The 13,394-nt window shown below is 53.5% G+C and overlaps 1 protein-coding gene across 2 annotated transcripts in view; it reads left to right on the top strand.

Annotated features, from left to right (window-relative positions):
* The first annotated feature begins 5,294 nt into the window (after positions 1 to 5,294).
* Positions 5,295 to 13,394, top strand: part of ANKRD13B (ankyrin repeat domain 13B) — a 29,537-nt gene continuing 21,437 nt past the window's right edge. The window contains exon 1 of one of the 2 annotated variants that reach the window (XM_078154777.1): positions 5,295 to 6,156. In XM_078154777.1, coding sequence (XP_078010903.1) covers positions 5,368 to 6,156 — 789 coding nt within the window. In that variant the 5' untranslated portion in view covers positions 5,295 to 5,367. The remainder of the gene's footprint in view (positions 6,157 to 13,394) is intronic. The other variant, XM_020963285.2, reaches the window with a different exon arrangement.

Genomic DNA, 13,394 nt, shown 5'->3' with positions numbered 1-13,394 from the left:
CTCAGCTCGCTCTCAGCTGCTTCTGCAGGAAGCGACGCAGGCCCGGCCCACCGGGGGAGGGGCCCGCGCGCCTCCCGACCCCCAGCCCGGGCCCGGACACGCCCCGCTCCCAGCTGGAGAAAGGAAATGGGAAGGAACACAGGAAGAGGCTCGAGGTGCTGGGGGTGGGGGGGCTTTAAAGGGCCGGGAGAGCCGGGCTCTTCCCGGCCCCCCCACCGCCCCCCGCCTCCCCAGTCTCAGCCCTGGGAACCTCCCCCTCCCCAGCCTCTTCCCATCCTGGACTGAGCGGAGGAGGACTTTGCCTGGATTCTTGGCCGCCAGCTCGCCTCGGGTCCTGGCCTCTTGCCTCAGTTTCCCTTTCCTGCCCCCAAAGCTAGAACAGGGCGGAGCTGGTGGTGAGCCACTCCTACAGTTCCTCTTCCTGGCGTCCCCATTCCCTTTTCCTACCCCAGCAGCGGGAGGAGGAAGGAGAAGGGGAGCATTGGGGACAGGTGGTGAAAATGGGGGCAAAAATGGGAGGTGAGGGATTAAGGGGGCCCACGGAACTACCTCGCTAAGGTTTATTTGTGTGTGTGTGTGTGTGTGTGTGTGTGTGTGTGTAAATAGGCCAGTTTAGGGGTGACCTAGCGAGCCACCCCATACGAAGGAGAGGATGCCAAAGATTGTTGGGGGAAAGGTAGTCATTCTCTGTGTGGGGGTCACAAGTCCGTGGGTGTCAGGCATTCCTTTAGGGAAGGAGGGATGGGCCAAGATTTCTACAATCCGTGTTCCTCGGATCTGTCTATGTGTAGAACACATCTACTCATGTCCACACTCTGGTGTCTGCGTTCGGGAGAACGTTCTGTATATGTGTGTGGATAGGGGCGCACGTTCCTGCAGTGAGCCACACGCTTGTATGCTTGGGGGGAGGGGGGCACGGGGACTAACGATGCCATCTTGATGGGTAGAGAGCCAGCATCAGTGTGCTCTAGCTCCCCTTCTGACACCTTCTGGCTGTGTGACCCCGAGCCCCTGACAACGCCCTAAAGCTACAAATTTGGGCTTCTTTTCTTCCTGGGGTCCTTTCCAGTTCCATAGATTATCTTAGCTTGCTGCAGGAATTCCAGACCCCCAGATTTCCCAGGGAGTGGGGGGAGGGCAGCTGAACACCCACGTGAAGAATGTAGACGAAGTTTCCTGAAGAAAGGAACTCGCTTGCCCAACTTTGTGTCCCCACCCCCACCCAGCTAGCACGCAGAGACGCTCATTTAACCCGGGAGGTAGGGAGTGAGTATTTTATCCATATTGTGCCTTATTATATACTTTAGCTATGTGACCTTGAACAAATCCTTCTCAGTTTCCTCATCTGTGAAATAAAGGGGGTTAGACTCCATGACCTCTAAGGTCCCTTCCAGCTGTAAAGATATTATCCTAGTAGGTGCTTATCTTTGTATTGAACTGAAGGAAAATGTTGACTTCTAGGGTGCCAGAGAGGTCACCCACTGCCTCTAGGCATGACCACACCTAAACTACAGCTCCCGATGGCTAAGAATCAAGCCCACTTCTAAAGATGTCTGGGGGAGGAGACATGTCTGTATGTGTAAACACACCCGCCTACTCATGTGGGTACTTTCCTGTATTTTGGCGTGTACTCATATATCTGTGTTTCTGGAGGGGAGGAGCAAAGTGTACATGCAGTCCCCTCCTGTTTCGTTTCAAGGCCATGTGTGCGTGTCTGGGGTGTGTAAATGCATATGTACACACCCAGCATATTTCCTTGGGATGGTTTTTCTTTGCAGGTCATGAGCAGAAATTTTACATGAGGGAAGCCTTAGGAAGCTCAGAACCTGTGGCCCCAGGCTGCACATGTGCATTATCATATATGTGTCTTTGTGCCTGCCAGTTTGCACAAAATGCCCTGCCCTCTCCTGCCCGCCCCTCCCCCCTTCTGCTTTTGGCTATGCCTCTGGGGAGGTGGGCTTGAGTTGGGAAAGCTGCTGGGAGCGGAAGGTGTTAGAAGCCATTCCAGTGGTGAAAAGGTTGCAAGTGGATTGTCTAGAGCCTAGACAGAGGGGATTCTCCTTGGCATCAGGAGATTCACTCACATGAGGAGAGGTACCAGAGATGTTCAGCGTATCTGTGGCAGAGGACCGTGGGTGGGCAGACTCGCTCCCTCCCTGAAACAGCAGCAGCCCATGAGTCATGGCGCCCCAAATACAGCGAGACCTGCCTCCTTCGACTTTTATTTCTACCCGGATTGACAAGTTTGTTTGAAAGTGTGTGTGTCCACTGAGGATATTTATAATCACACTTAAGAAACAAAGCAAACTGCCAGCCACCTCCCCCAATGCGGTCCCTCAGTCGTTAGGCGAGAGCCAGGCAGTTTATCACCTGAGTTAGCCTGTGCCTGGCTGGCTCCCACGGCTCCTGGAGGAGCCCCACCTGCCAACGGCTGCCTGTGAGGTGCCGGCCCCTCCCCCCCAGGATGGGCCTTCTCTTCACCGTGGCATTCAAGGCTAAGGATGCTGAGATTGGCTCTCTCTCCCCACCCCCACCCCCACCCCCCTCCTCTGTCGTCTTCCAGCCTCGTGGTGAGTGAATGCATGTGGAATGAAGGCTGGGGGTGGGACTGGAGCTGGAGATTCTGCTCTTCAGCTCTTCTCTCAGCTATGGAATTTCATTTATTAAATGTCTACTCGGCTCTCAGCTGCTTGGTCTGTTTGTCTTTGTTTCTCGGGCTATGTGTGGGTGAGTTTGAGAGCACATGGCAGCCTGGGGCTGGCAGGCATGCAGGAGAACAGACAGGTGCCTGGCATGCCTCCCCCTACTCAATCTAAACCTCTCAGTTGGACTGTGTCTCCTGGGGAGGGCTGGGGGCTGAGGAGGCTATCCCAAGAACCACGATGAATTGACTCCCTAAGCAAACTGGGACTATGGAGGACAGCAGAATCACAGAACCATGGATCTAGAGCTGGAAGCCTTCTCAGACACCATCTAATCCAACTCCATTTTACAGATGAAAAAACTGAGGCTTGGGGAGAGTAGTCATACAGTGTCAGAAACAGGATTTGAACCCTCATCTTCCTGACTCCAAGTCCAACACTCTACCCTACAATCCCACTATGTCCTCTTCCTTCCCCAAACTGTACCTTGTCCTGAAATTTGGGGAAGAGGGTTCATTTAAGTCAATAACCATTCATTCATTCATTCATTCATTCATTTGCTTTTTGGTGAGGCTATGGGGTTAAGTGACTTGCCCAGGGTCACACAGCTAGTTAAGTGTTACGTGTCTGAGGCTGGATTTGAACTCAGGTCCTCCTGACTCCAAGGCCTGAGCTCTAGCCACCGAGACACCGAGCTGCCCCCTCAATAACCATTTATTGAATGTGTACTAGTGGAAGACACTGTGTGAAGCAAAAGACAAAAACAGGTCCTGCCCTCAAGGGACTTACAATCTCTTGGGGGAAAACACAAATACACCCATCACTTACTAAGCACCTACTGTGTACTTAGCTTTGTGCCCAGTGAAGGTATAAAGACAAAAGCAGTCCCTGTCCTTATGGAACATACATTCTACCAGGAAGGAAATAGTATATATACACTGATACAAAATATACAGAGTAAATACAAAGTAATTTGGGGAGAAGGCATGGAGGAGCAGATGATATTTGCAAATCCCCACACTCCATTAGCTGTGGATTTGAAGCAGGTTTCAGTCTTTCATCTGTGTCTCCACCATAAAGTACTTAACAACATCTCTACTCCCAGTCATACTTGCTGGACAGGGGCACCCTTCCCTCTTCCTCCGTTCCCCAGCCCCTTCCCCTAGCTTAGGCTCCAGGTCCAGGTATAACCCTCTGGTGACCCCTTGTGGTAGAGGTAGGGAGCAGCATACCTGGACACCAAAGTCAGCCAACTCTTCTGCCGGGGAATAGGGATGGTGAGGCTGACTGCTCCCTCCCTCCCCCTGGTGGTGTGGCATCCTGGGATGTGCAGGGCTTGCCATGGGGGTGAGGTATGGAACAGCAAGGGAAACATGATGGAAAGGAGGATGAGACTGTCATTTTCTAGCAAGTGTCAAACCATCATTGCTCTGAATGAGATGCTGGAAATGGGGACTGATTTGTTCATCCCATTTCATTCAATTGACAAAATTTAAACTCTTGTTATGTAAAAAGCAGCTTTAGGCACTGGGAGAAGAAACAGGACAGAAACAGGCAAAGTCCCTGCCCTCAAGGAGCTTGCAATCTAAAAGCAGAGAAGGCTAACTAAAGCGCAGTGCCTAGCACCCAGAAGACATTTGATAATTGCTTGCTGATTGGCTGACTAAGACACCTGAGGTGGACCTCCAGCCACCCATCTCTATTAACCTTTTATTCCCAGCCTACCCAAACCCATTTCTTCTCTACACTCCAGTAACCCCAATTTCTCCACCCACCACCCACCCCCAAGAGGCTCAATTGTGACCAAATTCTCATTCCCTCAACCCTCTGTATTTGACTGGCTTTGCCACTTTAGGGAATTCACAACCTCTTTGGACCTCAGTTATCTCATTTGTAAAATGTAGGATTTGAACCTTCTGACCTTTAAATTCCTTTCCAGTACTAAATCAATGATCTGACTTGTCCCTAAACGTCTCGATTACAATGACTTCTATGGTATTCAGTTCAGTGTTCAGGGCAGGGCATACAGAAAAGGGTTGGATTTGTGATTTCATAGGTGATGGGAACTCCCAGGGGAGGAACCTCCCTCCACAAAAGTAAGTTGGCCCTTTCTCTGCTACATGTAGTTTGAGAAAGTTGCATAGCCCTAGAGAATTGATAGGTGAAGTGATTTGCCCTGGGTCACACAGAAAGCACACGTCAAACATTTGAACGCAGGGCTGACTGACTCAATGACTCTCCCAGTAGGCTCAAAACTAATTGACAAAGATTCACGTGCCTTCCACTTCCACTAAGGAGGAATGTGTTGTTTGCCCTCAAAGGCATGGAGCATGCCATCTCATACCAAGAGGTCCTGGAATATTACTCCGATACTGGGGCCTCACTTAGTTTATCCATCCTGGGTAGTCTGCCTGAAAGCTCCATCCCCACTTCTGTGGGCAAGGCTTCAGGAGGGCCTTTCCTCCTGAGGGGAGGAGAGGTTGGCATGGTAGGGATTTCCCCTGCCCACCCCCGCACCCCCTTCACCTGCCAGCCTTTGAGATGAGCTGGGGGGGTTGCGGACTACAACTCCCATGATGCAGCGAGACCTCAGACTCTTGGTTCTGACTGGCTATGCCTCCAGCACCAGGATCCCCCCCCCCATCACTACCACACACGGGGGCTCCCGGGCCCCCAACTGCTTTGGGGAGAGGGGGTGAGGAAGGGGCTGGCATTTGCGCTGGCCATGCCAAGAGGAGGTGTGCTCCTGGGAAAAGCGAGGAGCTGCTCTTTCCTTTGCCCGCTGGGATGCCTCCACTGCCCACCAGGGCCGGGGCCCCGGCTTGCCTCCTCCTTTCTTCTCCTCCTCCACAGGGTGCCTGATCCTTCTCCCCCCTCCTCCCTCCTTGTAGCGCTGCCTTTGTGTGCAGGGGTGTGGGAGGAGAGGCAAAGAACTCGAACAGCGCTGCCTAGTGCTGGTAACCCAGGGCTGGTGCTTCTCCTCCTCCTCCTCCCCCTCCCCTTCTCCTCCTCCTCTTCCACTCCTCCTCCTCATCTTTTCCTCCTCCTTCTCCTCCTCCTCTCCTCCTCCTTTCCTCCTCCTCCTTCTCCTCTCCTCCTCCTTTCCTCCTCCTCCTCCTCCTCTCCTCCTCCCACTCCTCTCCTCCTCCTCCTCCTCTCCTCCTGGGGACGCTGGGAACCCGCTCCCCCGCCCCCCGCATCGCCACCGCCGTGCCCCCCTCCGCCCGCCTCCGCCGGCGCTCGCTCGCCCGCCCGCTTGCCTCCCCAGGCACATGCCCGTGCAGCCGCCCGTCGCCGGGCTTCCAGAGCAGGCTCTGCAGCCGGCCTCGCGCCCCCAGCTCCCAGTTGCTGTCCCCGTCCCCCCATTCCGGGCCGGGAGAGGCGGCCCCGGCATGCGGAGGACAGGATGATCGCCTCCGCCGCCAGGAAGGGGCCGGAGGGCAGATATCCGCTGCACTACCTGGTGTGGCACAACCGTTACCGAGAGCTAGAGAGAGAGGTCCGCGGCGGCCAGGTGGGTGGGGGCCCTGGCGGGGCGGGGGCTCCGGGAGGGCCTGGGGGCTCCGGCCAGGCAGACGGTTCCGGGCAGGGCGAGGGGCACACAGCAGGTGCAGGCGACGAGCAGGGCCGGGGGCTCGTGCCGGGCTTGCGGCTCCAGGCAGGGCGGGGGACACAGAACGGGCGGGGGGGCGCCCAGCAGGTGGAGGCGACGAGCAGGGCTGGAGGCTCTGGGGAGCCCGGGGGCTCGGGCCGGGCGGCTGACTAGGAGGGCGCTGCCGTCGGGGGCGTCGTGGCTGCTCCCCCTCACGTCCCGGGCAGCCACGCACATGGGGCGCGGTGCGGCGCAGCGGCAGCAGAGCCGGGGGAGCTCTGGTGTAGGTCTCTCAGTCCCGACACTTCGCCCCCGGGGAGGTCCCCCTGCGTGGGAGAGGAAGGGCAACACACACACCCCGGCGACTTGTCTTTGTGCGTGGCTGGGGGCTTTTGTGTGTGCTTATTAGGGGGAAGGGGCTGTCTAGGGAGCGGCCCTGGCCATGCTGCTGCGGCTGGAGAGGCAGCCGGTGAAGCCGGCGTATTTACACCGGAAAATACGGCCTTGGCCCCCACGTGGCCCGTGGGAGCTGCCCAAAGGTCCTTGCGCTCCAGGTACCTTCTCGTCCCTTTTACTAGGACCCCTGGTCCTTGCCCGGATTTTCACCCAGGCCCCCGCCCCGATTATTTGCAGGTGTTTGGGCTCTGAACCTCAAGTCATCAGAAGCTGGGGTGATAGGCACATGATACCCCTTTCCCATCACCTCCCACTAGAAGACTAGGTGGGTAACACGGAAGAAGGCAGGACGAGGTTTACATTCACCTCTTCCCCCTCTTGAAGCCTGAGTTCAGTCAGAACGAAGCTAGAGTGGAAGAAACCCCCACAACCTAAGCTGCAACTTAACAAAGGTGGGGGGGGGGACAGAGGCGGCGGCAGCGGCGGCGGCCTGCCATCCCTTTTCCTTCCCAGCCGTCTGGCTCTCCTCCGGTCTTTGTCCCTTCCTTTCGATCAGCTAACCTCTTCCCTCCTGGTCTCTCCCATTGGGGCGTGGAGTGGTGGGGTTCATGCAGAAGGGACCTCCCCGGGGTTTGTTTATTGAGATCCCAGAGAAATATGGGAGAAAGCTGGAACAGCTGCAGCTCAGCCTCCTCACCAAGACACACTGGGGGTTGGAGAGATGCTCTGGGTGTGGACAGGATCAGAGGTCAAGGGAGAGAGACTGGGCGGGGCTCCTTAAAGGTCCCTCTAGAGACCTCCCTCTATTGTGTTCCTTGCTTCTTGAGTTTTGGTGGGAGAGGAACACCGAGGGTCTCCTTAGACCCGAGATCCTTCTACCTTCAGATTAATCTGAGGGGTTTCCCATGGGGGTGGGGTATAGGTGTACGGAGTCCTCCCCACTCCTATTTCTTTCCTCTCCTAAAGATCTTCTTTAGGACCTGGCTTCATTCTAGTGCTGAAGGGAAAGTACAGGTCTGTCTGAGCTCCCACGTTCCTAAAGAGGCTGACAGCTGGGCCAGCAGGGTGAGTGGATGTGGTTTTAGGGGTAGGTATAGGACTAGATGCCTCTGAGACCCCTTCCAGCCCTAGAGGTAACCCCATGAGCTTTCAGAGTCTCTCTACACTTCTCCCTAGCTTTAAAAAAAAAAGGGGGGGCACCATAATATCAGAGAGGGAGAACTCCCTACCTCATTGGCCACAGGGCTGGGGGGAGGGTCAGCTGTAGCCATTCCCCGGCTGGGTATATTAGGGACCCTTCTCATCTGCGGCTACCTCATTCAATGCTCCTTTTTGCAGGTGGGCGTCTCCCCTCCCAGGGTTCTGGGCTTGGACACACTTTTGATCTGTGGCTCCCAGTAGGGAGCTGTGGGGGAGTGGTTGTTGCAACCACCCCTACCTTAGCTGCTTGTCAGTGCAGCTCCTGTGTAGGCCTCTGAATGGGAGATGGGTGGACTTGACTTGGCTGCTCCAAAGTTGGATAGCCTAGTCACCCTATGGCATAATTCACCAAGGGGCTTCTAGAAGCAGGTGTCAGACCATGCCCTTCCTGGGTCAGTTTGGGGGATGAGGTGGAGTCAAGAGTGAGGTCCCTGAGCTTCGGCTCCATTTGGGATCCAGGTTGAGAGGAGAAGCAGTGAGGCCTGCCCTCCCTCCTTGTCTCCTCTGGTAGGAAAAACAAAGCCTTCCCCAGGGAGACTCTAGTTTATGAACAGCAGGACCCTAAGGGCCATGGGTAGGGAGGTTTCTTTAATCCTATAGCTGGGGGGGTTCAGAGATTGGTTGTCTGGGCAACAACAATTCCAGAATTGGGGTGTTACCTAATAGTATCCTGCTGAAGGGAGAAAGGGGAAAGTGATCTTTGCTGCACCTCAAAGCCAAGGGTGGGTTTTGAGGGCAGGCCCCAGCCAGGGCCTGGCTTTATACCAGACCCATCTCCTTAGAGAAGACAAGCTGGAAAATGTAGATTCTATCCTGGTGAAAGGCCTGGAAATCAGACAAGCAGAAGCAGAGACCTGCTTACCTTGGAGGGCAGCAGGCTGGGAGGATGGGTCTCAGGGGGCTTCAGACTGCTTAGTGCCCTGACTACCCCCAATGGCAAGACAAGAGGTTCTACCCCAAGAGTAGGAGCTGCAGTAAGAGGGATGTAAGTCAGACTTAGGGAAGAACTGGACAAAGGCTAGTTGTGGAATAATAGCATTTTTGTACCACTTTAAGATCTGCAAAGCACTTCGTATATTTTTGGTTCTTGCAGCAACCCTGGGAGGTAGGTGCTATTAGTATCCCCATTTTACAGATGAGGAAACTGGAAGTCACCCAGATTAAGTGACTTGTCTGGGATCAGACAAGCAGTCAGTGTCTGAGGTAGGATTTGAATGTATCTTTCTAAAATCTCAAGATGCACCATTCCACAATCTCTTGCATCTGTATTGAGCATGGTCCTGCCCCTGATGGAGATCTAAGGTGGGATTGTCTGAGACCAGTTCTAGAGATGCCTTTCTACCCAAACTCCTCTCTCATCTCTTCTGCCCACATAAACTGTAGCTGACAGTCAGCCACCTTGCCTGAGGTTGTGTGGGGGTGCCAGCAGGGAGCAGGTAAGAACTAATTTAGAGGGAACAGACTGCAAAGGGCCCTTATCCCTAACCCTCTTCCCTTCTTTCAGGACTGCACTCAGAAACAGTCAAGACCTCCCTTTTGCATGCTGGGCTGGTGTTTTCTTGAAATGGACACCAGCTGATGAGCCGATTTCCGAGGCCAGAGAAATATAGGGCAGTGACAGAGGTTACTCTGGGCAGGAGGTTAACCCTCACCGGGCTTCAGAGGAACAGTGGACATGGCAGGACACACAGCCTCCTTCAGGACCAGGGGGTTATGTTGCTGCACAGTCACAGTGGGACCCCTGCCCCTAAGCAAGCAAGTTGGGTCCATCCCTAGGAAGCCAGGAAATTAGCAATGTCTAAGGGATCTGAAGGGTCATAGATACAGAACTGGAAAGGACCTTAGAGGTCATCTGATCCAGGCTACTTATGTTACAGGAAAGGAAACTGAGGCCCAGAACAGTTAAGTTACTTACCTGAAGTCACACAGGTAGTAAGAGATAGGGGCAGGATTGAAACTCAGTTGTTCTAATGTCAAAGAGAGTTTTTTCCCTCTCACCTACCATTCCAAGGGTGTCTCCAGAGTGGAGAGATAACTAGAGAGGATATAGCTTCCTCCAGTATCACTTTCTTGCCCAGGATGGCTTTGGGAGTGGGGATTTCCTGATGGTTCTTAGAGTCCCATTATGAGTTGGTGACTTCTCCATCCTAGGTTCAGAGCCTTTTGTCTCTTGATTCCAGCTTTAACTCTGACCTTGCCCATCAAGGGGCAGAGCCAGGCACCTGCCCTTGCCACTCTGGGCACAGAGCTACAGGGATTTCCCATCCCAATTTGGCATAACAGACACCTCCTGGCTCCAAGAAAATCCCAGTGGAGAGGGACAGCCTGTGGCCAGACCTGGCAGCTCCCTAGGGAAAGGGAAGGCAGGATTTGATGGGCTTTGGAGCAGAGAAAAATGTTCCCTGGGTTCTGAGATGTAGCTCACACGATCCTAGCTCAAGAGCTGAAAGAGATTTCAGAGCCATCTAGTGTAGCCCTCTTATTTTATAGAGGGGGAAACTGAGACTCAGGCAGGTCGTGTGACTAGCCCAAAGTCCCACAGCTACTAAGTGTTGGAGCCAGGATTCAAATACACATCCTCTAACTCCAAATCCAGCCCTGTTCCCTCTCTACCATGCTGTCTTCTAAGTTAGTGGACTCCAGGTATGAATGGGGGTCCAGGGGTGAAGTACTCACAGGAAACCCTCCATAAATGTTTGTTGACCAACTGGATGACTTGGCCATTTCATCCTGGCTGGTACCTACATCAGGATGGATGTTGGGGGGTGAGTGGAGCCACAGCAAGGACTTTACCTGACTCCTGCTAAGCTGTCCATCCCAGGACTGAAGGGCACTGATGGTGCCAGCTTCTCTAGGACTGGCAAAGTCCTGAAATTCCCATCAACCCATAGGGTATCGTCCTGGTTCTTGAAATCCTGAGTCCCTGGCGCTGCTTTGGAAAAAGGAGCGCTGGACAGCTCCAGTGGGTACAGACCGGGAAGGTGGAGGGGGCCCAGTTCTCCTAGGATTCAGTAAGGTCCAGAAGGCCTACCTTGGATGTGCTCTCTCTCTGTCTTTGTCTCTCTCTGTCTCTGTTTCTCTGTGTCTCTTTCTCTGTCTCTCTCTGTCTCTGTGTCTGTCTCTCTCCCTCCCTCCCTCTCCCCATTCTTCTCCACTCCCTCCCCACTCTCTCTTTATTCCTTTTCCCTTTCTCTTCATTCTCTCTCTCTCTGTCTCTCTTCCTTCTTCCTAGCTCTTTCTCTCTCTTCTTTCTCCTATTTCTTTTCTCTCTCCCTTCTTTCCATCTGTTTCTCTTTCTCCTTTTCCTTGTTCTTCCTCCTCCTCTTCTTCTTCTTCTCTCTGTCCCTTCCCCCTCAGTCTCTTTCTCTCTCCCTCTCTTTTTCCTTTGATTTCCCTTCCTCTCTGCCTTCCTTTCTGGGATGGAAGCTGGGCTGAAGGGAACTAGCCTAGGTCCCCTCTGCCTTTACATAGACAATCCTCATGCCTAGAATGCTCTCCCCTCTCCCCCTCTCCACCCCTGCCCTTGCTTCCTCGGAATTCTGAGTAGGAGGTGGCACCTCCCACTCAAAGCCTTTCCCGATCTCTCTAGCTGTTCTTTCTTCTTTCCCAAATTATCTTATGTTTTCTTATTCTCCCTTTACAGGTTACTCCCCAGTTCCTCCCTCCCTCCCGCCCCAGTAGAATGGAAGCTCCTTAAGGACAGAGAATATTTCATTCCTGTCTTTGCATCCCCAGTGGCGAGCATCCTGCCTTGTACATACACAGCAGGAGCTTCAGAAATGGGGTTGTTAGGGAGAGAGGTGCCCTATACTCAGTCTCAGATTTCCCCCACCCCAACTCTCACCTATATTTGATAGAGTGCTGGCCTTGGAGTTAGGAAGACCTGAGTTCAAAAATCCAAATCCTGCCCAGCAGTGTGACACCGGACAAGTCATTTGACTTCTTTTTGACTCAGTTTCCTCATCTGTAAAATGGAAATAATAGCACTTACCTCCCAGGGTTGTTGACATAACATGTGTAAAGCACTTTGTATCTTTAAGCACTGTGTAAATGCTAGCCCACCTTAGAGGATGTTAACACTTCTGGCTTAGTAGGTTGAGGAAATTTGACCTGGGGACCTCCAGCTATCTGAGAGTGGGGGAGGAGGAAGCACAAACACATCCCCCTCCCACATGCCCAGGAGACTCTTGGCTGGTAGGGGGTGGGTACATCCTAACCAACCATCCCTGGGTATGGAGCTGTCACCACAGCTAGGAGGTCAGAGGAAGCCAGCCACAAACCCCAGAAACCAAAAATCAATGTCCCCTTGGGATAGAAAGGAAAGAGAGTGATGTACCTAGGTGAGGTGGTACTTCTGGAAGTCATCATCCCCAAGCTAGAAAGGTCAGGGGGTGGGGCTTCTCTGCTTCCCCCAGTGCTCCCCTCCCCTCACTAGGAAGTCAGCAGTGAGCAAATCTCCCCCTACCCCTCCAGCTCCTATTGCTTTCCCCTTCACTTAAGACATCATTCCAGTCTCTATTTTGACTGCTCCAAGGGGAACCTCCCTTATTCCCTCACTTCTAACAGGCGGTTATTAGAAATACCAAGCTGAGCCAAGGTGCCTCCCCCCCCCCCCCCCCCCCCCCCCCGCCACATAGCATCAGGCTCAGAGGAGATAGGAAAGGATGATTAGTTGGGGGGCACGTCCGAAGATTCCCCAGGACTTCTACAGCAGAGTGATGCCCAAAGTGGCTATACAGTCTTGGATGTAAGAGTCTTGAGTTCTTATAAACAACAGCCTTTGGCTAGTGAGGGAATTCTCCCTGTATCTGTTCCAGCTTCCACCCTTGGGGTTCCCTTGTTCAGCCTTTGGGGTGACCACGACCATGGGCAAATCACTCACTTTCCTCACCTGCAAAATGGAGAAAATAAAACTTGAGTTATGATTATTAGCTGTGTGGCCCTGGGTTATTTACCCTCTCTGAGAGCTCGACTTTTCATCTGTAAAATGGGGGTGCAGATACTTACAACTTCCTTCATAAACCTTAAAGCGCTGTATAAACGGGAGTTAGGATTATGGATCCCCAGGAAGCTCCTGGCCTTTGTAATGGAAAGAGTCTGACCTAGAGATGAGATCCAGGGTCCAGGACCTGCTTTGACACTGATTAGCTGTAGGACCCTAGTGAAGTCTTATTAGTACTGTGGATACAGTGAGTGCTTAATAAATGCCTGTTTAATAACTTTCTTTGAATGTCACCCTCTCACCTCTCCTGGCCTCAGTTTCCTCCAAAGTAAATCGAGGCCCTAGGCCTTAGAGAGTGGTCTTCCAGCCGTGACATTCTTTTGGCACTCCAGCACAGTGTGAAGAGGGGCAGGAGAGGATGAGTAAGGTTTCCTTCCCTCCCGCCCACCCCCCAGGCCTTGAGGCATCAGTCCCCCAGACCCTGGGCCTGGGTCCCTCCCGAGGGATAGATAGGTCTGGTGTGCCCAGGAGGGGGTTGGAAGGACAGAAGGCTGTCTGCGTCCTTGGGGGGCTCTGGGGGGATGGGCCTGGGCCTCAGGGGTGGGGTTCAGATAGTTTTAGT

This window comes from Phascolarctos cinereus, unplaced genomic scaffold, assembly GCF_003287225.1.
Source record: "Phascolarctos cinereus isolate Bilbo 61053 unplaced genomic scaffold, phaCin_HiC Scaffold_5;HRSCAF=322, whole genome shotgun sequence".
Classification (NCBI taxonomy): domain Eukaryota; kingdom Metazoa; phylum Chordata; class Mammalia; order Diprotodontia; family Phascolarctidae; genus Phascolarctos; species Phascolarctos cinereus.
Note: the sequence above shows the minus strand (reverse complement) of the source record. Positions and strands in the feature narration are given on the sequence as shown.